Source organism: Stigmatopora nigra, chromosome 7 (genome assembly GCF_051989575.1).
Source record: "Stigmatopora nigra isolate UIUO_SnigA chromosome 7, RoL_Snig_1.1, whole genome shotgun sequence".
Taxonomy (NCBI): Eukaryota; Metazoa; Chordata; class Actinopteri; order Syngnathiformes; family Syngnathidae; genus Stigmatopora; species Stigmatopora nigra.
Window position 1 is genome coordinate 8,266,469 of NC_135514.1, and position 26,749 is coordinate 8,293,217.

The 26,749-nt window shown below is 36.6% G+C and overlaps 1 protein-coding gene across 2 annotated transcripts in view; it reads left to right on the top strand.

Annotated features, from left to right (window-relative positions):
• The window catches only part of cdkal1 (CDK5 regulatory subunit associated protein 1-like 1), a 100,172-nt gene that overhangs the window by 68,952 nt on the left and 4,471 nt on the right, over positions 1–26,749 (top strand). For both annotated transcript variants that reach the window (XM_077720930.1, XM_077720931.1), the window contains exons 11-14: positions 3,467–3,647; positions 9,268–9,330; positions 20,925–21,008; positions 22,974–23,138. In XM_077720930.1, the coding sequence (XP_077577056.1) occupies positions 3,467–3,647; positions 9,268–9,330; positions 20,925–21,008; positions 22,974–23,138 (493 nt within the window). The remainder of the gene's footprint in view (positions 1–3,466; positions 3,648–9,267; positions 9,331–20,924; positions 21,009–22,973; positions 23,139–26,749) is intronic.

Sequence of the window (26,749 nt, forward strand, 5' to 3'; positions counted from 1 at the left end):
GGAAATGAGCGTGGCAAACAAAGCAGGTCTGGCCCAGTTTCACTGGCGGGAATACTTATTTACCCCTCAATTATGTTCCCGCGCTTCCTCTGCACCATGACTCGACAAGCAATGTAAAGACTAATTGCCTCCATGTATGTAGCTCTTTCCACATTTGAAAAAAAAGCCACCTGGAACTCTTCAGGTCTGGGCTTATTTTGTTTGATTTTGCATACCTTTGATTAGTCATTTAGATTTTACAGCCTTGTTTAGAATATGATGAGTAAGTGTTTTTGATCAAAGTATTGGGTATAGATGTATTTGGTGCTACTGGAGAAGTTGTTCATTTGTTGTTGTTTTTTCCTTCTAGTTTCTGTTGGGGTTTGTTCGCTAACCTCAATCATTTTTTTTGCTTAAAAAAACATTGAAAGCTAAACACTAATATAATAAGATTGAAAAATTGGCAGTACTAAAGTGATGCTTGTCTACTAGCCTGCCAAAAAAAGTTGATTGAATTGAAATTAAGTGCAAATCTACCGCCTGACAAGGTGATTTAGCTTCATAGTACATACATTGTCTGTGTGTTCGTTTGCCCCTTTTCTCTGTGTTCGTTCAGAAATCTAGCCAATGCCTAATGAGGCATACGTGTCGCTGCATGTGTGCTTGAGTTAAATTGAACTCCAGTGCTGCTCAGGCCTTTTCATTAAATGATACAGTTTACTGATGACTCCAGTGGGAACATTATTCATGTGGCACTCTCTTCCTTCCCTTGATCTTTACAAATGATTTTCCACACACAAAGGTAGAGGTTATTCTGCACTACAGGTTTCCAGACAAATGTCGCCAGCCGTCAACTTAACTTTAATGTGTCTGCCCATAGAATGGATAATTTGTTTGAAATTGGAAGGAATGCATTTCATATATTTTTGACAAATCTTTGGTAAACTCAAAATTTTGATGTTTGTCATTTTTATGCCCTTCAATACAATTTATTTCAATGTATGTTGAACAGCAGCAACATGGGTGGATGTTAGAATACCACTACTATAACATAATTCACTTTCACAACATATTTATTGCACCAACTTTCAAAAGTGAGTCCACATTTTTATCTAATTTAAGTTAATGACAATGATTTCTGTTTTTGTTATATTCAATTGATGTTGTGGTTTTGCCCAGGAAATCAAGATGCTGATGACCTTTAAGCATGTCACAGTGTATTGTGGGATGGACAGATGCTGATAGACCATGTTTCCATTTTAAGAATGTTTTTTCATGGCTCTAAAGGTTACATCCAATTTGCAACATATTTGTGGTCGTGTATTTTCAAAGTGTTTGTCACATGGCCTAGAAAAATTGAAGATCTTCAACATTTTAGTAACATCCAACTACATTCAGACATCATATTTTCTGTCTTTAATATCATTCAAGAGTTCGGGGCACACTAGTCTAGAAGTATTTTTATAATTAAGAAATATAAAAAGTGGCATTTAGGATGGGGTATCAGGATCCCAAATTCGATCTTTAACTGCAAGTTATGAAAATGGTTACATAATATTTATTGATTAATAGAATCAATGTTCAGACATGAAGTCAATCAGTTACATTTTCGTGTTAAGACAAAATGTTAACCTTTCCTTTTTCTTTTTAACTCTACTATCCATCTTTAATGTTGGAATTCTTTGCAATATAGTTAGACTTTGACTCCTACAAGGCCGCGTATTTTCCAAAACTCCACTGTCACACCATCAGCCCGCTGTTTCATTCATTGCATTTCACAAAACACACAATGCAGCACAGATGGGGTAGCATGGTGTCTTCTCAACAGATAAATCTGAAAATATTTACCTTCCCAGATTGTTTCTTCCACTTCCATCCTCCATCTCTCTCTTTGTTAACCCCTCATACCAACATTATTTGTTTTATTTTTTTGTCTCTTTTGTATTCTTCCGTCCCTGTGGTCCTGTCTTTATCTTATCTTAAGGGACTTGCTCATGGGCATTGGTTAACTGAATAAGCTTCCATCCATATGCACACAATTGGGATATAGCATGAAGCATGAAGACACACAACGGCCTACATAAATGAAGAGTTGTTATAAAATAGGAATAACACTGTAGTGTGGTTTATTTCGAACTGTGTTGGGCCGCACAGCAGTGCCACAAAATCACGTTTAAGAAGTTCTATAAAATATTTGAGGCCTCATTTATTCCTCCCAAAAATCACACTTTAAAAAGGTTGTTCACTTAAGTTTTTACAAATTTCCATCTTTATAAAGAGCCCCATATTGACTAAATTGAAAGCAAATTGAAGCTTCTCAACTGTCCTGGCATCTACACTTGCCTTGGTATCATTATCTGTTGCGTTCTGTTTCTCCCACTCTTGTCTTGAACAAGATATCATATTTTCCTATTCATTTTAACAAGGAATATATTCCGTAAATGTGGCACTCATTCATTACGATATCACACCTCTATCGCCCTTAGATCTTGAAGACAGAGGTGTCAAAATGACAGTGTGCTTTTTTTTTTATATTCGCAACCTACACCTTATCCACAAAAATCATTTTGCAGATATGTCTTGCAATATCCCTTCTCCAGTGTGCACTTTGGTCTGATTTTCTCATTTTATCCATCAATGGTGTGAAGAGGCCCAGTAAAATAATATCACTGGCTGCAGGATGCAAGGTCTCCACCACAAAAGACCAACATTGCAAATTGAAATCCAACCATTGGAAATTAAAGGAGGACAGAAAGATATGCATGTTTATAGACTAATTTTATTTAAACTATACTCCTACTAAATAGAATGGCCCTGGATCATCGAAAGGTTCATTTCATCATCTATCTCATTAAATTTAATGCTCCTTGCAACCATAAAAAAATAATTATTTGTAGCCTACTTACTGTTTTTGTGTTATTTATGCTATATTTTTATGTATACACACACACACACACACACACACACACACACACATGGACACATTTAAATTTCCCTTCTTTTACATCCCCAAGGTTAAGGATGAAGGTGTCTGAAGGCCATTGGTAATATTAATGACCATTAGCCAATTGGAACTCATCAATAGGTCAGGGTTTATCAGGGTTTTGCAGCCTCAGGAAGTTAATGTAATCAAGGCAACATGTGTCAATTTGGGAGCCCATTTCATTTCTGATTTCCTTCACCTGATGTCTTGTTCTTGATCTCTTAGAAGCAATGATCAATAGTCTATTTTTTTTTAATTTTTTTGTACTTTTTTTGTGTGAGCAACTGTTTCATCCTAAAAATCTGATTAGGGTTTTGGTTAGAAACCAATCATCTTATACATAAAAGTGTCATAAGCAAATTGGAGGATCCCGCGAGGTTTTACATTGAGGTAGTCTTCGACAATTGCTAGTTTAAAAAATGTTTGCGTCAGCTTTCCCATTGTCTATTACAGTCATTAATTTAAACTGAATCCCCTCACATTCTTCGTCTCTGTCTTTCTCAGGGTCCCAGGTGTAACGATTGCGACAGATATAATCTGTGGCTTTCCTGGAGAGACAGAGGAAGACTTCAGAGAAACTATAGACTTGGTGAAATTTTATCGATTCCCCAGTCTCTTCATCAATCAATTCTATCCCAGACCTGGAACACCAGCCGCCAAGATGGAGCAAGTAGCTCCACATGTGGTAAGTACACAAAAGAAATTCAAGATTAAGTCATTATTTTTTTCTGTCAAATTTAATATTAAGCTTTTTGTGTAGACTTGTATTCCACTTTTAATGGGTTATGGTTTTATGTATGTTAGGCTTAAATGTTATGCATTGACTAGAAAAATGCAGGGGGGAAAAAATTAAGTTCTGCAGTCAGCGTTTAAAGCATAGTCTTGTGACATGCGAGCACCTGGAAACACATACACCGTTATTATTGTTGTTGACAGTAATATGCTGTAAATAAGATTGCTGAAAAATTTCAAAGCTATGATTCTTTAAGTTGTCTTAGTCAAGTGAGTACCTTCCTGAAACCCCCAAATCCTGCTCCAATTCTGCCATTGCTGACTTCTTCACAGTTTCTAATATTACTAATCCTGGAAGCTATAAAAAGATGAACCTGCATTCTTACATTACTGTAAGTGTCAAGGCCTGCTTATAAGTTATGAATATCTTCTTAGTGGTAACTACCTGGGTGGAATATCTTTTGGCTTAACACTGCTATGACTGTAGCTGACAGGATGAGGTATCTATCAGTCAGCCAACTTTTACAAAGCATAAGGTCTTGCTGCTGTAATCAAATTCAATAGGTATTTAGACTTGTTTTTAGACTTTTCAACAGCCCCATAGAACATTGTTTTAAATATATATATATATATTTAAGTGAAAACTGGATGGGTAGATGTTACATTTGAATCTCATTCACTCTTTATAATAAAAAAGATTTGGAATATTGAGACCTCAACCCTTCAATTGAGAACTCTTGCTTTAGAGCTATTCAACATTAAACAATTGTGTTATGTATTGGTCATTACAGGCAAGCATGAGTTTGAGTTTGTTGTCTGTGTGCGTGTGTGTGGAAGAGGGTGGAGGGTGTGTATATTTGAAGAATGTGAAGAAACGGATCTGAGCAGAATGGTAGATGAATGTTTCAGGTGTGTAATGTGATAGAAAAATCACTGCCAGAATGATGGGTTTCAGAACTTGGTGAGGACAGCTATGATTTATGGCTCAGAAACAGTAAGACTTAAGAGACAACAGGAAGCAGAGCCAGAGCTGGCAGAAGTGATGTTGAATTTTTCATTGAGTTGATCAGAGGATCAGCCGAGGTTAGATGTTTTCGGGTCACAGTTAGCAAACTCAGATATTTTTTTCATGTCCGGAAAAGAGATGTGTTATATACTTTGTGTAGATATATTATTTCAACATATTGGTGTTATATTTGGGCATTTAAGGACTACTTGAAGACTTTCGAGCATCAGTGTGAGTTACTAGTATAACATTTCCAGGTTTCTCTAAAATGATGAGCTAAAAATAACTGTTTTAACGTTATTAACCAGACACAGTTACCAGTTACACTTATTTTTCTCTGCTTCTATTTGACCTTTTTCTTGTTTGACCTCCTATGCTACACCGTCCACGTTACGTCTTATCTTCTCTTTGTGCATTTACACACTCTGACTCTTTACCATCAAAGTGTTGACACATCTCTTTCATGTGGAGTGTCTTCATAAGTCATTCTCTTTGTCCCCCTCTCACTTGATTCTCCGAGGAGACGCTGAGTGCGTCTTAGAGGGATCAATCCCCAGGCAACTGCACAGCTGCTCTGCTTCTTATCTTTTTCTACCCGATTTTCTTTCTGTTGGATCGGTCTCATCCGACTCTTATTGTCAGAGGTTGGATGTAAGCAACCATCCTTTCACACTCTTCTTCCTTAGACAGCACTTTGAAATTCAGTGGGTAAATGCCAGGATTCGTAGAAACAGTTTGTAACAAATGAAACCATTATTCAACTGTATTGCAATGCCTTGTTTCTCATCATTGGATCACTGTTAATTAGATTTATTTAGATTTGAAAACATTTTTAGTGTTGCTTCTTTCATAACTGCATTATGAACTGCCAGTATGATTACATTATGTTTATAAGGTGTACATTCATAGTCACTAAATGCCTCAGCTAAAAACATGGTGTTGGTTTGCTATTTCTTCCCCCACCTTGGAAAAAAATGGAGAGAAAAAAACATTGCATCATCTGTCAGCATGCACCTGCTCATGCAAACATGCAGTTTGGTGGCAGCTAGGTGACGTTGAGGCCGTAAAGGGTCAGTCATTAATAAAGTGAACCAGATGGTTTGTCTGGAACACTACTCTGCTAAATAGTCATGGTAATGGAGGGTTGGTTGGAGTAGTAGAATATAGTAGATGACGTAAAGAGTGTTGTGTAAAGATTGAGCAAATGGGAGTAAAATAAAATGAATGAGTGGAAATCATAACATTTTGCCCTTGCTTTATGGTACATTCCATAAAAGTAGATGTTTTAATGATTTCATTATTAGTTATTTTGCTTTAGTAGACAAACACAACACTAAGATCTTAATAATGTGTATTTTATGCACACTCTCACACAAACACAAAAACAAGTATAGTTCAAAGATCAACATGGTTTATTCATTTTTCTGTCTTCTTGATGTTGGATAACAGTTGATTAGGTGGTAGATGGTGGCATGAAATGCATATAACAATAGTTACTCATTTCCATTGGGTGTGTTAGGAGAAGCCATCAATTCCCACAGTATTTCCCAATCAAATTTAGTTTAAATGGTAGAGCACAAGTTAAACAATTGTTCTATTTTGGCAGTGCTACAAATAATTTACATAACTTCTTTGGAATCCACTCAGTGTTTTGTGTCCTCTTTTGTTTAGAATTAACGTTATATAAAAAGTAAACTGGTAATGAACTCAGGCAATGATTAAATGCTGTTCTATTAGGGCACTGGTCCCGGCCAATTGGCGATTTAGTGAGGCAACAAAAACACATGAGCTAGACATGGTCCAGCTGCAAGGAAGCCCAGGTGCTTTGTGGTTTCTGTAAGTTATTGCCTATTGTAATATGTGATATATGAGACAAAATTGCATTGAAAATAGAGCAGAAACAGATGGAAGGAGAATAAGACCACAGGGATGGGGCGAAAGACAGAAGCATGTAGGGAATATAAGGACGTGGATGCTATTAGCTTAGATCTCCATAATCATCCCCAGGTGACCGGAATTTAGCCTTGATAAATCGACTTGCTGAATGGAGTCATGCCGTGTGTGTTGGGCTGTCTGTTTGAATGCCAGAAAGAGTTTCCAGTGAGCAGCTGCCGCAGCGAGCAAGAGGAGAAAGAATGATGGTGAAAGAGATAAGTTGCTCTGTTGGGACTGCATTTTTAATTTCCCCCGATTGTACTTGTTTAAGGACTCCATTACCCATGTGGCATTGTTGCAACTGCCCTGAAAGTAAATCAGCTGGCCTTCTACTTGTACTACTATCTCAGTGTTGCTCTCATTCATCTTAACCACAAACAAATGCAAATGTGTGGAAGTTGTCCCAAATGCAAACTCATCCTCTCTAATGAATATCCTGGGAGCCAATAATACTCTACTTGACCAGAGGCAACAGGCTTTAAGTGGTCGAGGGATGTTTTAGTTGCTGTCATGGGTCAGGTAGGAATGGAACAGTATTCATGAGATTTATATGAATGACACGTTGACTTTTCTTCGGTATTCAGATATCTCGGAATGCTTAAATTATATTCTGTGTAATGGGGGCTTTTATTCCGATCCTTTATAAATTACATTCCAGGGCTTCAGCGTTTTTGCAAAAACTCATTTGTGTAGTGTGTGTAGTCATTTTAATTTGCATCCAAAAGGGATGTTTAATTTGATGTTTACTCTTTCATTTTGATATATATGAAGGTTATTTTTTTTACCCTTAACTTTTAGTCAGTGTATTATTATACTATCTATGGAATGTGATTTATGAACATGTAGAGTCTAATGAGATGTCCTTTGTACCATAGTTTTCTATACCACAAATGATGCACTTTCAATGCATATTAACATTTTCTGACAGTTCCTTCTAATAAGGTGAATTGAAAAAGAAGTCAAAGTGTCTGTGCAGTCGCCACATTTTTTCTTCATTCACATAAAATGTTTCCTTGCAAAACAGCAATATCCTCCCAAACTAATTTTTCCTTGTTATTTATAAAATAGGGATTTTTCCCAGAGGTGTTCACAACCATTTATGTACATATGTATTGTGGGTACGTTTTTTAGTGCAGGCATCCATGTAAAGGCACTCCCTAATAGTCACAGCATCTGTCCCTAGTAGTAACACCAGATGGACGTCATGGTAACAACTATCATTCCCCATCATGTTGGTGGCAAAACCACATAAATGCATTGGCTTTGCACTGCTGGGTTGTCGCTGACATAACATTGACAGTATGCTGGATTAAGTTTTCCGGTTTGAGGACAACACACGCACACACATTCCCACAAAGACTGAAGACTATTTTATTACATTATTAGAAGCTTAAACTTGTACAGTACCATTAGTGTCATGGTGGAGCAAATGGTGCTCACCATTTGAAAATTTAAAAAATTCCCTCAATCGAAAAATAATAACTTTATTGCCTATGCATGTGGTTATAAGTAAAATTAAATTGTGAAAACAATGAGATTGCCAAATTCTATCCTGTGGTTATATGCTTGTCAAAGTGTAACACACACATGTGCACACACACGCACACACAGGATGAAGAGTAGCAGAAGTAGGCAAAATGGTTCTAAGCAGTAATGATGAGGATTGCTCTCACCTAAGGTGCTCCAGGCATATATAGTGAGAAACACCAACTAATGGGGGAGGAGTGGTTGTTAGGGGAGAGAGCCATGAGTGAATAAATAAGATTTCTCCCTTTCTGCTGGGAAATATATATAATTGAGAAGGAAAATGCATGTATGATTTGGAGCCAGAAAAGTCTTGGAGGAACAAAAAAAGAGGAGAAGATGGAGAGTTCACATTTGGGATGAAATAATGTGTGAAAAAGTGTGCATCCTTACATTATCTTCACTTTCCAGCATGTATTCTTTCTTTAGACTTGCCCACATTTTCCATTACTATGCTGCCAACATTGGTCCAACAATGTCTGCTTGCTTTCTCGGACTAAGCATTTTGCCTCCCACTCTTCTTTCACTGTTCTCCGAACTTATTGGCCTTCTTTTTGTTTCCTGAAAGTAAAGCTATACAATCATGTAAACTTGCGGGAGCTGAGAATCCTGAAGGCTGTCTGTAGCCTATTAACAGAAATATGCCAGAGTATATTAGATACTTATATACATCACAGAGGGAAATAAAGGTGGAGAAAGTATGGCAATAGTTCATTCTGGTAATAGTGGCAAATCCACCCCTTTCACCTCAGCTACACATGGCCTACATGGCCTAATCAGTGGGATAATTATTCCTTATTGAAGCTATGTCAGCGTCATGTCACTGATTGTATTAACAACTGCCATGTATGAAACAGTCACATCCCATGAGATTGCATCTTATTTTCATTATGGAATTGCGCAGGTTATGGTTGGGCTGGAGCAAAAATTAATTCAACTAATATTTTGTGATTATGACTGGTAGGCAATACAAAGTGTCTTTCAGACAGGACATTATTCAGACAGGACAATCTTGCTTGGAAGGTTAAGCAAAAGCCCATTTTTCATTGTTGATTGTATATTTATGATTCTAACATTAAATTCCCTATCTATTTACTATCTATTACAGAAGAAACAACGGACCAAGGAACTATCTCAACTATTTCACTCCTACAACCCTTATGACCACAAGGTAAGACTATTTTTCTATATATTTCTACGTTTAAGTAAAAAAAAAGATGAATGAAATTAATATAAAGGATGCCAATGAATACAATTTACATAAAATAGATCAAATGACCCAGTAAGAATGAACAGCAGGTGTTGATTTATTTAATTGTGAAGAGGTGCAGTCTCTTAAGTATTGTTAAGTCCAAGGATGGTGGGCAAGGTGGAGTGGCATATATTCCCTGAGCTCCTTGTCTGGTATTTTACATTAAACTCATGGGTGCCTGGCCTTTCAGCTAATAGTTTATACAAGATATTTGGTGTTTACATCATTGTACCGTTTGTGTACACATGTAACAGTGGGGATTCATGTAGTACATATAAAGGGTAGGGATAAGTCTGTCTTTATGCCGATTACTGCTAATATGCATTCGGCACCATAAGAAAAGGTCATTAATAAGGACTGGGTTGCAAAGGGTTTGTTGTGTTTGTGGGCCTTTATTGTTTCAAACCTGCGGGCTACAAACCTAAATGAAAGAATGTTTTTTAAATGAGCTAATTGTTGTTTTATTACCAAGACGGCGCTTTAACCTCCCACGGCTAATGAAAAATCACAAGGAAGGTAAATGTCAACCTTCAATACTGCACAGGCTAATATTGACACGCAATGGGATTAATGAAATATAAGCTTCTTTTATTGCACTTTCTATCTTCCTGTCACATAAAGTGGTAGATCTCAGTTGAAGTATTTTAATTTTAAAATGGGTATTATATTAAAATTTATATGTATTTATGTGCATAGTGTTCCACACTTCCCATGGTGTGTATTTTAGGAGACACGTGGTGAGTACGTGTTCCTCTGTGTGTTTGCAATGATTAATGGGAAGTATCCTGTAGCCAGATGATGCTGAACTTGGCCCATCTATCAGCAATGAAAAGACCACTGGGCAGAAACCTGGCAGACTACTTTGTCCAGGGCCAGTGCCTACATCACATTCATGCAAGCACACACGTATTTCTTCTTAGATACTATATACGTACACCTCACTATTCAGTATTGTTTTTGAAGGTTTCATTGTCTTCCATCAATAGGCACCATACTTCATCGATTAGTCCCGGACCATTATTTGTGGATCAAGTGCATGACATTTGTTGCTATATTTCTCAGTAGGACAATTAACTCAGCAAGTATCACAGATGGTTATGAAGGGGAAGGAAAAACATGATTTGGCATTTGTGGTCAACTGTTGTTCTCCAACCTTTAGCAGGGGATTATTAAAACAGTCTTGTCATTATGTAGAGAACAGACTGAGGGCAGAGTGGGAATAATTTTAGGGATTTTTTTTGGTTCGTTGGCAGGTTGCCAAAGGTGGATAGAAAACAAACAGGTTTTACTATTGTGGCAATGATAATTAACGATTGACACCTTTATCCAAAAAAATAAACAGTAATCATTGGGTTCTTCATTGGCCATCTGCCACTCGTAGAAAGTTGTTTTCCCCCCTGGAAAAACATGTTTTTATTTTTCTTCCTATTAACACTGCCTCTCCTACTATTTTATGCTCATTTTCTTTTCCAAGATGCACTAAAGCGAAAAGAGTGATTAAACAAAGACAAGAAAGCTTGCACCAAACTTTTATGTTGACCGAATGTCTATAAATACACGATAGTTCTCTTTTACCTTAAACTGAGATTGATGTGCTGACTGTTGGTCATTTTTTTTCTTCTCCTAGCAATTTATAGGTACTCGAGAGAAAATGTGCTTTGCTAAGCACAACCTTACTATAAGGTTGAGTAGTGTAAAAACACAATATACTGACTTGCACCTCTGCGTTTTCTCTTAAGTTTTTACCCCTGAAGGCATGGCTTTACCAGGTCAAAGTTGTAAGACTCATGCCTGTATGTGTGTGCGTGCCGGTGCTCGCAATGCTTACAGTGCCCCTTGCCCCTGTCACCATGTGCTGTCATAATCTCCTGAGAACATAGAAATACAGATGCCCACATCCATTCGCCATGCTGTGTGGGTAGGCCTGAATGACAAGAATGACAGTTTGCCTTGCAGCTAGAGAGAAGGGACATGCTGTCAACATGGACTGTTGCACCTGCTCAGCCCCAACAGGGATGCCAAAATGAGAGAGGGAGAGAAAAATATTGAAGTCAAAATATGCAGGTTGAATGAAAGAAGTTAGAGGGACGACAAAAGGGGGGCCCATAATGGAAACACAGTGAGCAAATGTTTGTGGAGAGTGAATCTTAATTGCACACTGTAAATGCCACCTTCCACCTTCATTTTTCTTGAAGTCCCAGTTTGTCTAGCAACGTTGACGTAATTATTATTTGTCACAAAGAAGGGGAAAAAAAACGCCTGAGAGAAGTTAATTAGTCTAACAAGTCTCTCTTTCCCCAACAGATCACATTTAATATTTTCAACAATTAGTGCTCTGTTTTTTCCTTCCTTTGGGAATCCTAATTGTGTTTATATGCTTGGGGATTTTTTTTAAACTGCTGCTTTATATTGTTAAGAAAAAGCAAACCTCTATCTTTGTCAAACTTGACATTTGCTTGCCACACTTAATCCCCCTGCTTCTCCTGTTAATTAATGTACTATTTTAGTCGATAACAGCGCCAATGCAAACTGATAAATCATCTATTTATTGGCATCATGCTTTTTGCATTATTCCTGTGCCTGACTGCACATTTATTTAGGTGTTATCATTTAATTGTACAACAAGTCACTCTACTTTGAAAAATATTGATTTTAAAAATGCAATTTCCCGCGACACTAGCGAGGATAAAGCGGTTCAGAAAACGGATGAATGAATGGAGTGTAAGGGATCACGTGAACACGCCACGCCATCTCTTGTACCCAACAAGATACCAATCCAATGCGAATTTACAGTTTTCCAATTTATAATGTATAGCCAGTATGTGGAGGCAGCAGCACCAAAACGTAATTTCCGAGTGTAACCCTTCCGCTCCGCTATTTCTTCATCCATTTCATGTCACAGATGTGCTAAATGACTGTGTAATGAGTGTCATCAATTGTTAAATTGAGTCCTGGAGGGCATTAACCGGTGTTGGAGAAAGTAGCTTGTTACATGAAGCCATGCTATCAATTAGTTGTTGATTGTGACGTCATTACAATATTCATCCCCTTTGTTGGGAAACTTTTATTGTAGCCTTTGTGCCACCTACTGTTCTAGAGTATGGGAGACGGATGTCCGAAAAAATACAGCTTAATATTTTGCAACTATTGAGCTTCTAATGGCAGAGTGGTGCGTCGTCATGATATCCAATCTTGAAGGAGTTTTCATATTTGTGGTTTCAGCCTTCCTAAATGTTATTTCTGTCTCAACGATATAGACATTGAGGTTGTTTTTTTAGCTTGTCTTGGCTGTCATCGCATAAACGACACCTTAGCTACTCTCAAAGTACTTATTTAGATGACCTTTCTATCCCATAAAGGGCTTGGGCAAGAAATGAGTTGTAAAAATCACAAAACAATTCCCCTTGAATTTACTTAGCAAAGACAACTTTAATAACGTACTCTACAGGGTAATGTTACACATTCTCTTTGATCAAAGCCTTCATAAATGGAACCAGACCTTTTTGGTGTGTGCTTGAGCAAGAACTTGTGTGTTATTTGCAAATATTCCGCCCACTTTGCTGTGCGACTTGCCTAAGATATGCTTGTCTCTTTTTTTAGTGTTGTACAGCAGAGTTCTATAGACTTGTTTACTTGTGCTCAATCTGTCAAGGTTACACAAGAGGGATTTATGAAAAGCACATGCACATGTATGCTCTCGCAAGTCTTCAAATGGAAATTAGGAGTTTTTTAGCACCATAACTTTGTGATACTTGTTTTTCTGTGATTGTGATCAATGTCGTGACACATTGCTCCTAGATTGGATTGTCCTTGTACCTTTTGATAACTTGGTAAAATATAAAATCCTAAAAACCGGCCAAATTAGCGCTTAGTGCTTTGGCTGAAATTTGTATCACAATATACACTTACATTGACACTTGTTAGGGATGTGATGACACATATATCTGGATTGAAGCCTTATTTTGTTTGAATCAATTGAAACACAAACCTAATTAAAATCATTTGACAGATATTCAGTTTTGTTTTAAAGAAAGGCTTTTATTTAAATATTTCAGAAACCATATAGATTAAAACAATATTACTTCGTATCTTTTAATGCTTTAGGTGAAAGGTAACTTGTCGTGTAAATTGTGTTAAATGTGTATATATCATTGTATTAAATCGATCAAAGACCTTTAAAAGTCATCAAATGATGGCAAACTGTAATATTAGCTAATATCACTTCTTTGTCCAAAGAATCAATATTGTACTATATGAGCATGAACTTATTTAAACCCTAATAGTCATATTGCAAGGTCAATCCAGCGACGACAAGCCTGCATAGTTTAGACAGAATCAGTCTTTTAACTCTTGGGAAGAAAAAAAGGTAAAAAAAAACAGCCTGACATCTGCTTTTTGTCTGCTGAGTCAGCAGACAAAAACTCCCCACACCTGCATTTACTGTGTAGAATCTACACAGTAAATGCAGGTGTAGATGTATGATATATTTGAGCATTGAATTTATTTATTTTTTTTTAATTTAGTACTGCGGGGGATTACTTAGACATTTTGTCAAGTAAATATCAAGTTGTAGTTCTTTTATTATCATAAAAAGGGATATAATCTCAATCAACATCATTTACATTTTTATTTAAACACCTTTTTTAAATGTACCCTGTATTTTACCCAGAAAAAGTAGTCATTTCAGCTTTTCTGTGTGCAGTTTGCCGCATTTATAAATACACACATCTTATTCCCCATTGCTACTGATCCTCTACCTGAATTTTTTAAGAATTGTATTATGAAAACCTTTCCCCATGCCTGAATAATATGAGGCAAGTACACACTTTCAATCTTTGAACATATTATTTCCCTCGCACAAACAAACATACACACTTTGAATGAATAGATCTGCTGCAGTTCTCTACTGTAGAGCTTTGTTCTCTTGATAACTGAGTTACTAAAGTGGGCCACAGCAGGAGGGAAAATTGATGTAGTAAATGTGTGCGCAGGTGTCTGTTTTCATGTGTTCATGTTTTAAAGAAGGACATGGGATAGTAAGCAAGAATCTTAAATAATTTAATGATATGTTAATTGTTTATTTTTTATGTGATAGCTTTCACAACTACTCGCAAGTTTGTCCAGCTTTTTTTTTTTTAAATTATTTTCAATGGTCTTCAATCCATATTTTGTCTTCAATCGGGTTTTGGTTGGTGCTTTGTCTTCTTGTGCTGAAAGTAATAAATAGCTTTAATTATCCAGACTAGTTAGATAAGGCAAGGATAGTAAGATGGAGAGAAAAATCAAAGTGCATTGTGGAGTTGTATTGAATTTTTGGGTAGGTGGGGTTATCATTTTGCGGCCTAGCCAATTAAGGTTATGCTTTAATCTGGAAAACATGTTCTAGCTGTTCAGCCTTTAAAAACCAAGACCATAGTTTTATGTATTTATAATATATTTGAATTTACAAAGATTATTGAATATATTAAAATGACTGTGTCTCAGCTTTGTTAGAAATTAAATAACACACTGTTTTGACATGTCATTACATTAAATCAACTATTTTTCAGCATGCATTACAAAATGTAGATGCATTATCAATAATTGGTATTATTTTATACAGTCTTTCCCACATGTATTTCTCTGTTTCTCTTCCTTTCTTCTTTACTATAGCTCATCTCTATGTGTTGATATACAAAAGCCCAGACTTGTTGAAGCAGCCTGTTTGAAGGCTTGCCAATAGAGGGGTAGGGGGTGAACGTGGAGCTCTTTTAAACAGCGAAGCAGTATCGGGGATTTTCTCTTTTCTTTGACAAGAGCAGCTTAGTTTTTCATCCTCGTACTTCTTGCCGTTAGAAAGGTGAAGAAAAGTAAACGCGTGCAGGTGCGGTTCAGGCTTAGCTTTTGTTCCACTCACTCATTCAGAGAGATACGCTTCGTAATGCTGCCGTAATGAGGTGCTTATCTGATTTGATTTTTTTTTTTTAAATCATGTGTGCACTGACATTTATAGGAATTAAAACTTCTCATTGATTGTCTTTCACTCTCAGAGAATTTTAATTTTTGCCATGGAATTGACAGCAATAAGAACTGCCCTTTAAAAATCCCCTCTTTCTTGGTGGGTTTGTACTTGGGGTTGTACTAATAATTAGCAATAAATACAACAGAATTAGGTTGTCCCCCACCTTGTATATATGTATATATACATATAAATATATATGCATGCATATACACATACATTCTCTTTTCCCTTTTTTGTCACATCCTTGAGAATCCACCCCTTCATCTATTGCTGTCATACTGCTAATGCTATTGGGTCCATTAAAAAGGAAGTGCTGCAGCCTAAAGGCTTGTCAGACTACGTGATGACATGAGGGTCCCATTGAATGAACGCTGTGCACATCAAAGTATGGGCCACCTGTGTGCATGGGAAGTAGCTTTACCTTTCTCTGCACTGTCTTCAGCTCATACATTTGGAAGGAGTCATGTAATCTTTATTATATTACTATATTATGAGATTTGCTTATATATATTTTTTTTCTCACATTACTTTCTAGAGTCCTGCTAACTGTGATTGTGTTTGCTAAAGCTAAAACACGGGTATTTCCACTGTTAATTTGCTTATTTTTCCATGTATTTCAATTTTATACATCATATACCTACCCTGTGTATATGATTAAACCTACTCGGTATGATTTGTGTCTTCAAGTTCCCCTACTTGCACTTTCCCGTAGAGATGTTTATTAAAAAAAAAAATTAAAAAAAGGAGAGCTTACAGGTTTAAATGATGTTTTTGATCCCCTAAACCCTTTCAGTCTAAACTACTACCTTAACAATTTGTCAAAAGCTCCCTTATACTATGGTGAATGTGAACCTCATACTGTATTCCATTGAAAGTAAGCGAAAGTGGCAGGGGCTTCCAGATACTTTACATCACACTGTTCGGAATTATGAAACACAGCATGTCGAACCTCTAACATTGCCAATAAGACATGGTTTAACTTCCAGGATGCATTCATTATGTATTTTATTACATTAGAGTTATTCAATTTTTATGTATTACTTAATAATAATCATCATTTTTTTTAATTATGATGATTATATTTATTAACAAAATCTGCCAAGCAGGGATCAATGTAGCGGAGGCTTTTGGAGGACAGAGGCTAGTTTGTTAATCTAATGTTGTACGAATTCATTTACACTTTGTGCTGACCTGTTTATGGCTATAGGCCCATTGACATTAATGCGTGACAGCTCATGCTCATTAGGGGGTGAATGTATAGAGCTGGTGAAACCGCCATCAGCTTTTGTCGGCCACATAGGCCACATTCACCACAGGCTAATATGCCAGTTTATATATTCTATCATGTGGCCTATATCATATCTGAGAAGATGTAAGGATGGATTTATTGAAACAAACAAGGTCACGACACCCTCACAACACATTAAAGGCCCACAGGAACGGCTTGGACGTTTGTTGTTGTATGTTGTATTCTAGCATATAGAAACTTTTTTTATCCCCATGCATTTACAACATGTCAATTAAAACAAGCATTTTTGGATTTAATAGACGCAATTTATGAAAAACATTTAATCCCAATGTCTCCACATCAGAAAAGTGAAAGAACTCATGGTAGATTCAAAACAAAACTAAAAAATGTTGTTTTACCCAAACCTATAATTAATTCTGAGCCTTTTGCTGAAGGCAATCTAACCTTTATGTGGTATTGTTCTCTGAAACACATCGAATGTGTAGATGCCTTTTCTTGTTGACCAGGCGAAGAATGGCCAGCATGTCTCTCTGCATACATTACTATTGTCACCTCAAAGCCTACAGGGAATAGTTATATGTGGGTTTCATCCTTCCCATATCTGTGACCTACAGACTACACATATGACCAATGCTGTCAGGGAATTTCAACCTAAACAATTTTTTTCCTAGTCAATCTTCAATCTGATTCAACAATTTCTGACGCTTGGTTATCACAAATATGCAGCAAAGATAATGTGCAAGCTTTTAAACCAATCAAACATTGGGTGCACGAGGTCTTTGCTTTATTCACAGAGCCACTAGGATGGCCCCATGGTGCATGTTTTTTTTTTCCCCCACTCACTTATCAAAACACATACATACAATTCTCTCCTACTAATAAGACGACTAGAGGCCTTACCTTCAATTGCAATCAGCCGTTCACACTAAATTGGCTTTCCTCTGTATGTATGAGTTGCTGTCTTCTGGTGAGGCCTCCAGTAATCATAATCACAATGCCTATTGCCACGCATTATTTCCGTCCTCAATTATAGAGTAATGGGACTGTATAGATCTGTGCATTACACGTTCACTTACTTATTCCACCGTTCATTCTCCCTTAGACACACACTCCGCTCAAAGCATCCAGGCCCACGTATACATAATGAACAATCAGCCTGACAATCACGGCCTACTGCTGATTGATGCAGCAGTTGTAAACATAGTTTCTCGAACACTAAAGGCTGGTTCCTCGCAAGTATTGCACACAATCATACACAAACACACTCTCCCATAAGTCAATGATAAAAAGAAAATGTATACTTTTTTATAATATTAAACATCTGTATTTTTCTTTCTTTGGCCAATAGTGAAAGTAACTTGTGATAGGACCTCTCTAAACTTAATACACTGTAATGATAATATTAATTCCCTGTTCGGGCTACAGTTTGGGACAATCTGTTTTCCACTTCTACTTTGGGATATGTTATCGTTTGCTATAATTGAAATATTTAACTGAGACTTTAAACCACTCAACTGGGTTGATCTTGATAACGAAATGATTTTGCATTTAGAGTATATTTACTCATTTTCAAATAAAACCTACTCTATATTTTCACTTTCACAATGGCTGTTATACTCGTCTAAATAGAGTCATGCTGAGTGGAGTTTGAACGGAGCGCACGGCTGTTGATTTTTATGTATGTAGTAAATTTGCATTGGCTTGACAGGAGGAATGCCCATCAAATACTTAACAATGTCTGCTGTGTGTGTAAATATTACAATGTAACACAGTAATATGAAAGTGTGCATTGGGGAGATAAGGGCTGTATAATGAAATATAGAGATGTGAGAAGAAATAAAAATGTGTGGGTCATTCATGGAGAATGCTGTATTCTGGGTGTGCAGTACCATAATCCTTATTTGTTTATTTTTTTTAAGACAGAAAAAAAAAAATTAAACCAAAGTGGTAATATTGTAGTGTAGTGTAAGAAATTTACCAATTCTCTAAAAGTATTTTCTTTTGTTAGCTTGCATTATGGTTACTTTTTTCTAACAATATCGTTCAAAAGTTGGTGGTCGGGAACCTGGACAATTATTTTTTTCATGAGGGAAACCATGAGTAAACCCGATTTTCAAAATGAATCGCAAATGTTGTGAAGACATTGAAAATTTTAGAAATATTGATTTTTACATTTATAAATGAGCTTTTTCAACAGACCTTTGGCATTTTAGCTGTTAATTTGTTGAAGTAAGTAGGCACTTCTTGGTTGCCATAGTATATCAAGGTACTCCACAACAGTCCAAAATGGTTGAGATGAGGTGAATATAATTTAAAATAAACATCTTCATTTGTTGGAATTTGTTCCACTTATTTTTCCAATTCATTTTATAAATAAAAATAAAAATTTTAATGGCAAATACAAAACTGTCTGTTGACCCCAAACTTTTGATAGCGTTCCAGACATCTCTTAGAATGTTTTTTCATCAGCTGTTCATTTACATTGCTTAAAATCCCAAGAAGTTGGCAAGGGAATATGGATATGAATTAAGTGACTTGCTCCTTTATTTTTGACACAGATAAAAAAAACATCGATTACACATTCAAAGACACGTCGCTGTCATTACTCGTGTTATGATGTGGATTAATTAGCAATTAAACTCATGATCCCATAAATCTGTTGTGGATCTACCATGTACCACGGGATGTTGTCTTGTGGATGTTGATATAAATTAAAACTGGCTATGCAAAGACATGCTGTTTGGCGGGCTGCTTCTCAACAGATTGGGTAAACATGAGTTTAAAGATGAGTGCTCTATAGCAGAAAGGCTAAAGTTATATTATTTTGCATGCAAATAAGTACCGGTCACAGTAAATTTGGCACCGAAAGACATAGATAAATATGCCGCTTCGTTATGAAAAAGGACCGATTCAAATGGGCAGAAGCAATTTCTAAACGATTTATAACCCATAAACTATAGGTGCTACTGTCCATACATTTTTCTTACCTTGTTCAAGATCAAAGTGGTTGCAGTCCTAGAAATGTGCTTTGTTTGCTGAACTCTGATTTATTTATGCTTTTTTGGAGCTTGTCAGCATGATTTTACAGGTGGTGGCTGTGTTGGAACACATATGTTGTAAAGTTACTTCCAGAAATAGGATTTGATGTTATAGACTAAAAAGGGAAGGGAGGAAGTGAGCACAGATGTCTGCGGAAATAAAGTGTTAACAACATGACTTCTAAAGGCTTGGAAGATAGATTGCCTGGAATTTGATCAATCATTGCTTTAATGCTCATTTCAAACAGTATCAAGATGCATTTGTTGATAAGTAATCTCGCTCTGTAAAAAGACTATCCAAGCAATGGGGAAACTTCACGAACAATATTAATACGAATGTATTTCCATAATTTATTCCTTTGATTCACTTCATGGCTAATAATCATTCCTGGCTTAAAATTGTATAACTAGTATCCTTGATCTGTTTTTGCATAATTATAATTTTTATGAACCTTTAGTCATTGGAGTTAATTCCATGCCAAGTCAAATACAAATCCCCAAAAATATCTTTTAAGCAGAGTTAGAAAATCACAAGCAACATTTCATATTCACAAAATTATGTTTATGATTTAGTGACATACTTTACACTTTGCAGGGCCTTTCTGTGCTGGGGCACACTCCTCAAACCATTATATTTCTTTACTCTAAGGCTGACTGAATAGTTCAGTTGAAGGAATTGTGCATTGCAAAGCGGCCTTGCCTTGATTTGCTGGTATCTTGAATAAACCTTTACTGCTATTCATTTGCAGCCTTGCCACCCCATACTGCTTTCATCCATGTTTTTCATTTTCTAAGGGCCAGGAATGAATACTGCAGGAAGTTCTTAGCCAAGGCACTGAAATTCAAGTGGCCTTAGAGCCTTGAGATTGTTAATTAAATGCTAATGTGCTATGAAAACTGAAGAGGAAAACTTTGGTTGAATAAAGATTATAATGAGCGTGAACATGCAATGTAATAAACTCACTTTGTGTAGGTTAATACTTGAAATGAAAATGTGGAAAAATGTTTTCAATCAGCTGTTAGACTGTAACACTCGTGTATATATAAAGTGTTTCTAAGAAATGTTTTGTGTTCTAACAAATGGCAAGGATGTTAAAAATATAGGAAGGAAATGGTGAAATAAAAAGAAGACATTTTGTAATCATGTCTGGTTTAATATTACCACAATTGATCGTGCATAGGAAGAATATGCTGTAATATGTAATTTTTGCATATTTGTGTTTAGGTGGGGGAAAGACAACATGTTTTGGTGACAGAGGAGTCCTTTGATTCCCAATTTTATGTGGCTCACAACAAGTTTTATGAGCAGGTAAGGCATCTCTCTTATTTATATCATATTGAAGATCACAAATGTTTTTGATCAAGCTAAACAAATAATTCAGAATTCGTTTTGGCACACGCTTTGATATTGTGAGTGAGCTGCAAAGAAATGCAATGTTCCCCTCCTGTTGCCTAAATATTAGATTTCATTTATGTTGTTAATTCAGTTCTTCCTAGTTGTCATATTTAACAAATCTGATGAGGGGCTTTGCTCTGTGTGTCACACGCGTTCTCACAGTAAGGTGCCAGGAGCTTAAGCTCATCTACTGAATAAAGTAGGTTTGCTGGAATATCAGACACTCTCACAAATGTGCAAACACACCCTACGGTGGCACTTGGCAGTAAGACTTTTTTTGCTTTATTTTTCTTCAAATGTTGGAACATCAGCCCTAAAGACATGAACATTCCATCCAACACGCACAGCTGTTCATTGAAAGTGTCTTCAAAGAACCTCTCTGAACCTGTGAAAAATTAACATTAAAACATCTTCAAATAAATCAATTTCCTTCGCGCTTTAACTATCATCAGAAACATGTTTGAAGCTATGCTTTTTATTAGCAGGGGGGCGGTGAATTAGAACCGTGCCCCCACCCCCGATCCCCACACGCCCCCGACTTCCTTGCTCCTTCTTGCTTTCCTCTTCTGCATTTCTACACAGTATGAACTCTGCTTGCAACTTCTTTCACCAATTGGTGAAATAAACCCTTTTCACAGTTGCTTATCTGCTCATGAAGGTGTCTTTAATGTTTAAGAATATTGTTTTTTTTGTCCCACTTGTTAATGTTTATACTAACCTTTAAACCTTTGCAGATTGTTGTTATCAAAATAGATCATATATATATATATATAGTTAAATATCCTATTTCATGAATATCAGTGTTTATATTTTGGTACTGTCAAACAATAGTAGTAAATAGTTTGTATTATGTATTTTGTGGGATACTAAAGATTGGAATAGTTTGGTTGTAACATCAGACTTTCCATTGGATTTTTCAATCTATCCATTGGATCATAATTGAAACCACCGTGTGCTGAACTCTGAGGAATGGGTGCAGTGGGTGAACAAGGAAAGGTCAAAGGTCAGGTAAGTGGGGAAGTAGGGGCAATGAAATTGATGTGGAAAAGGGAAGGGTGGGTAGTTGAAGGGAAGGGTAGAAAATGAGTGTGAACAAATCACTCAGTCTCACTTTAACACCAATCAGATGGCTATCTAACCTCGGAATTATAATTGGCAGCTACCTCACCAGCTTGTGTAAAGGAGGTGGGGTGGGTCAAGGTGGGAATTTCCAACGGTATATAAAAAGCTCTTTCATCATTTAATCTTCCTTTAATGGACCTTAAATGACCCTCACCTACATGCACAATGTCGCTTTCCTCCTCCACATCTACTGTTTCATCCCTCTCAGTTTGCTGCCTGCTTGCTTTTGACCATACACACATACACACACACACATACACACACACACACACACTTACCCTCTGTGGTGAGCAGCAGGTGTGAAGATTAGGCAGGTGTGGCACTGACTGGTAGAGGCCGTGGCCTTCTTTTCCCTGCCTATCGTGTTCCAGCCACCGGATAAAGACTGACATAATAGCACTGAGCCGAGCATAATTGTGACACTACGCAAGTCACACATGCTTTCCATAATTTTTACTTTGACTTTGATATTTAATAGAGTACAACTATCTTGCTCCTCTGCTTATAGTACTTTCAAGAAATAAATATTAAAATGTAGGAATTTAAATAACTTTTTTTACATTAAAGTGCAAGGGGATAATATGCAAACTCGAAGTACAAACACAATAATATGATGTCCTTTATTTGTGTCCCACATTAGATTTCATTAAATTCAGAAGCAGAGCACTGTCCAGAATTACATTTACAGATGATGTATTTATGAACGCGTAATACTTGTGAGGCATTAGTTGATTGAGGATGATTTATTTTTTGCAGGTTCTTGTGCCCAAAAGTTTAGAGTTCAAGGGCAAAATGATTGAAGTAGACATCTACGAGGCAGGAAAACACTTTCTGAAAGGACGACCAGTAGAAGACAGTAAACCTTTCACTCCCTCCATCGCTATCCCACTTCAAAAAGGTGAAGTGTCTGGACTGTTGCAGGTAAACACATTTACACACACACACTATACTATTCAATCATGTACTATTTAGTATTAATTTTGTTATAATTGTAAAATAATTGAAATAATATACAGTATATATTCAGTCATTGCCACATTAGCATTTACATGAATTTCTTAATGCACAATAGCATTTTGTTGTTTTAAAAAATTGAGAAACTGAGTAAAATCTAGATGCTCAGTCTGGTTGCACTGACCATATCAACCTAAGTACGACAAGAGGTCAATAAATACATTTTGTATGTGGAGGAAACAATATAAAATCTGGTCAAAATGCACTAAAATTAGAGAGAATCAATATTAGTTATTTACCAAGATATTTTGTCAACACTTGTATTCGGAAGGTGTTCATTCCATTGTTTTATTTTGTTTCTGGAAAAACGAGAGTAGGGACTTGTCACTTCCGATTTCAGGCAATGTTAACAGACATGACAAAATAAGCTACAAATAAAAAAGTTCTTAGTACTTGCTCATGTTCCAAACTGCGAAAAAACCAATGTGTCATTGATAAGTCATCTAAGTTAGGTTATGAGTGCATAGACTGACACGCACAAACACACGCAAGCAGACACAAACAAGGACTGACTTGCACGCATGCATAGGCTTGCAGAGACATGCAAAAAAACACCATGTTAATGTATCTGTTCCAGTGCATGTTATTTTTCACTGTGACTAGCTGTAGCTTATAGCTCAAGACTTTGAACCACAGAGCAGAATATGATACACTTTCTAATTTCACACTCCATCAACCTTTACTGCCAGACAGCTAGAGAAGCAAGGCAGAGAACAGAGTCAAAGGGGTCGCAGCGATCAAGGGAAGACAAGTCGAGTGAGAAAGAAAAGGAAATGGATGGTAGAACAAAACTTGGAATAGTGAGAAGGAATTCACTTTAAGATGAGCAAAATGCCACTCTGCGAGGAAAAGTTCAGTGGTAAAGACCTTTTAAAGTTGCCTGATAAAGGCTATACCTTCCTCCCCTAAGACACACACACACATCCCCCACTTATTAATCTCATCAATATGTTGTAAGCTTTCAACATATACCCTTTAATTATTGAGCATATACATATATTGCTATATATCGGTTGAATAATTTCTGCCAGGTTTTTTCTTATAAGGTAAAGGAATGCTGCTTTCCATTCTCATAAATCTTGTAAGGGAACACCAGTACAGTTGTTCAGTAGGAACGTAAATTAAGAAGAAAAATAAAACCTACACAAATAATTAATTAATAATTTAATAAAAAAGTCTTTTGATTTTTGCAAAATTACACTTTTTTTCAATCAGATATATTTTATACATTATATATATTTCACACAACTCTATATTATCCTGTACTCCATATTTTTTAACTATTTTTGAATGTGTACACTTGTATTTAAAAAGCTTTGTGATACTTGAAAACGGGGTATTAATCGTATCCCTTCTTCCCCTAATTGATATTTCAAATTACAGACAGGATTTCACCCCATGAAGGACTTGTACGTACTTTTTACGGCAATCAACATTTTAGTTTTCATCCTTAAGATAAGCAAAGTCAAGGCTTTTTTGCGGAGTACTCGTGGACCAAATGCCTTGCTGTTTACTTCCTAAAATGCTGTTTCTTCAGCACTTCTAAATTTGGTTATGCATGTAAACAGGCCACGGACTTCCTTGCACAATGCCAGTGGACTATTTCACACTATGCTGAACTTGCTAACAGTTTCATACACATAACATAGCACATCATATAATTTTTTAAAGCATATACTTTACCCTAAAAAATCTCTGGCAATTCTTGCCTGAATAATCTCCAGCAAATCTTTTGATGATGTAAAGGCCAGTTTTTTTTTTTTTTACCTTCCTTGTCAGTTAGAGTGACATTTTGAGTATTTGATCGACCTTTGGAAATACAGAAAACCAACAAAATTCACGTCGAAACTATGTAGTCTTTTCCGGTATGTCTGAAAATCCACCATAATGTGTATTTTAATCTGTATATAGTATTTTTATGTCTCTACCATAGTTGTATACATCTCTACATGTTGTCTTCAGCATGTTTACATTGATTTGCCTGCCGTACATAGATACAACAAGACTTTCTATTAACAATCACACATCTAGGACCTACTCAGGTGTGTTTGTGCATTCGGGGGTGTGGGGGGTAATTTTGCGAGAGGGTTGGTGTGTGTACACGTGTGTGTACAAGTAATGTATGTGCGCTTTTGGGACAGGAGTGAATGATTATACTTTCACCCACATCTCGCAATCTTAAAATTACAGGCTTTTGGCAGTGAAAAGAAGAAAAAAACAGGAGAATAAAAGGGGAGCGAGATTGGGTGATGCATCAAAGGTGCATGATAGTTTGCACGATGATAGCGCCAACTGATTGGAAAGGCTGATCAACCGTCCAAGGTCTTTCATGTCTCGCCGCTCACAGTAGAACAAAGTGAGACGTCTGTCATTTTGAGGCCACAAAGAGAAATGATTGTACACTAGCCAGTTTCCATACAGATGTGCATTTGTTGAGCAAATACGCCTGAATCAATGCTTGGCAATTATTTCGGAGTAGTGAAAGTGTCTGTCTACTGTATTGCTGTATGTTTGTTTGTGTATGAGATGATGCACAAATGCATGCGACAATCAATGATAGGCTAATTTTGTAGCTGACGGAAGGTGTCATGAGGTGTCAATTTTTTTTTGCACACACATTGCCAAAAAGGTTCATCTTCATTGGCAACAGATTGTTAAGAACATGCTGCATATGCTGTTGTTTCAAAATCATTTGACTCATTTTTTACATGATAAGTGCTGGGTATAGTCTTATATTACAGCAGAGGTGACTATTGGATGTGTTTTAAGTGTATTTTCCATTTTATTCCACTAAAAAAAATCAAGGTTTGAGAGCAATGAGAGTACCTTAAAATTTAGCTGTTCTTTGTTCTCGGTCTCCCTCTCTCAGCCGTCTGTCAACTCTTCTTTCACAGAAAGAGCACTTTGCTGTGGAAAGAGGAAGGACTGTAATGAGTCTTTTAGTGGGACACAATAGCAGTGAAAGCACTGGACAGCATGGTAAAGAAAAAAAGATAGAAAGTATCTTCACCAGTCCTCATCCTCAGATGAAATTAAATGATAGAAGGGAACCAGGAGACAACAAAACGGAGGCAAGAAAGAAAGACAGCAAGGTAGATAGAGAGCTCAGCAGACAGCAAAGGCAGCATGAGTGCCATCTAGTAATAATCAGCTCTTTTCACAGCATACCTTCTCTAGGAAACTCACAGAATAGATGATAGGACAAGAAAACAGCTCTGGTCCCTCCACAAGACAACAAAAATAAGGGGAAAAACAAGACAGAGAGGAAGTTTAAAAAAAAAGTCACTAAAGAACTTTTCCTTGATAGCAAATGAAAAAAACGTATTCAACCAAACTGCTACAATGTACTCATCTATTTTTAAGATTTTTTTTCTAGAAATGTCAGTTAGTTTGTGTTTGGCCTCTGTCTGACTCTTTTCTCTCAGAGCACAGCTTTGTTTTGTCTTCAAAGCAGCAGGGGTAGTTATTTCAAGCAATTCATTTGGCGTGTCAAATGTTATTACATGGCCTGTCCTTTG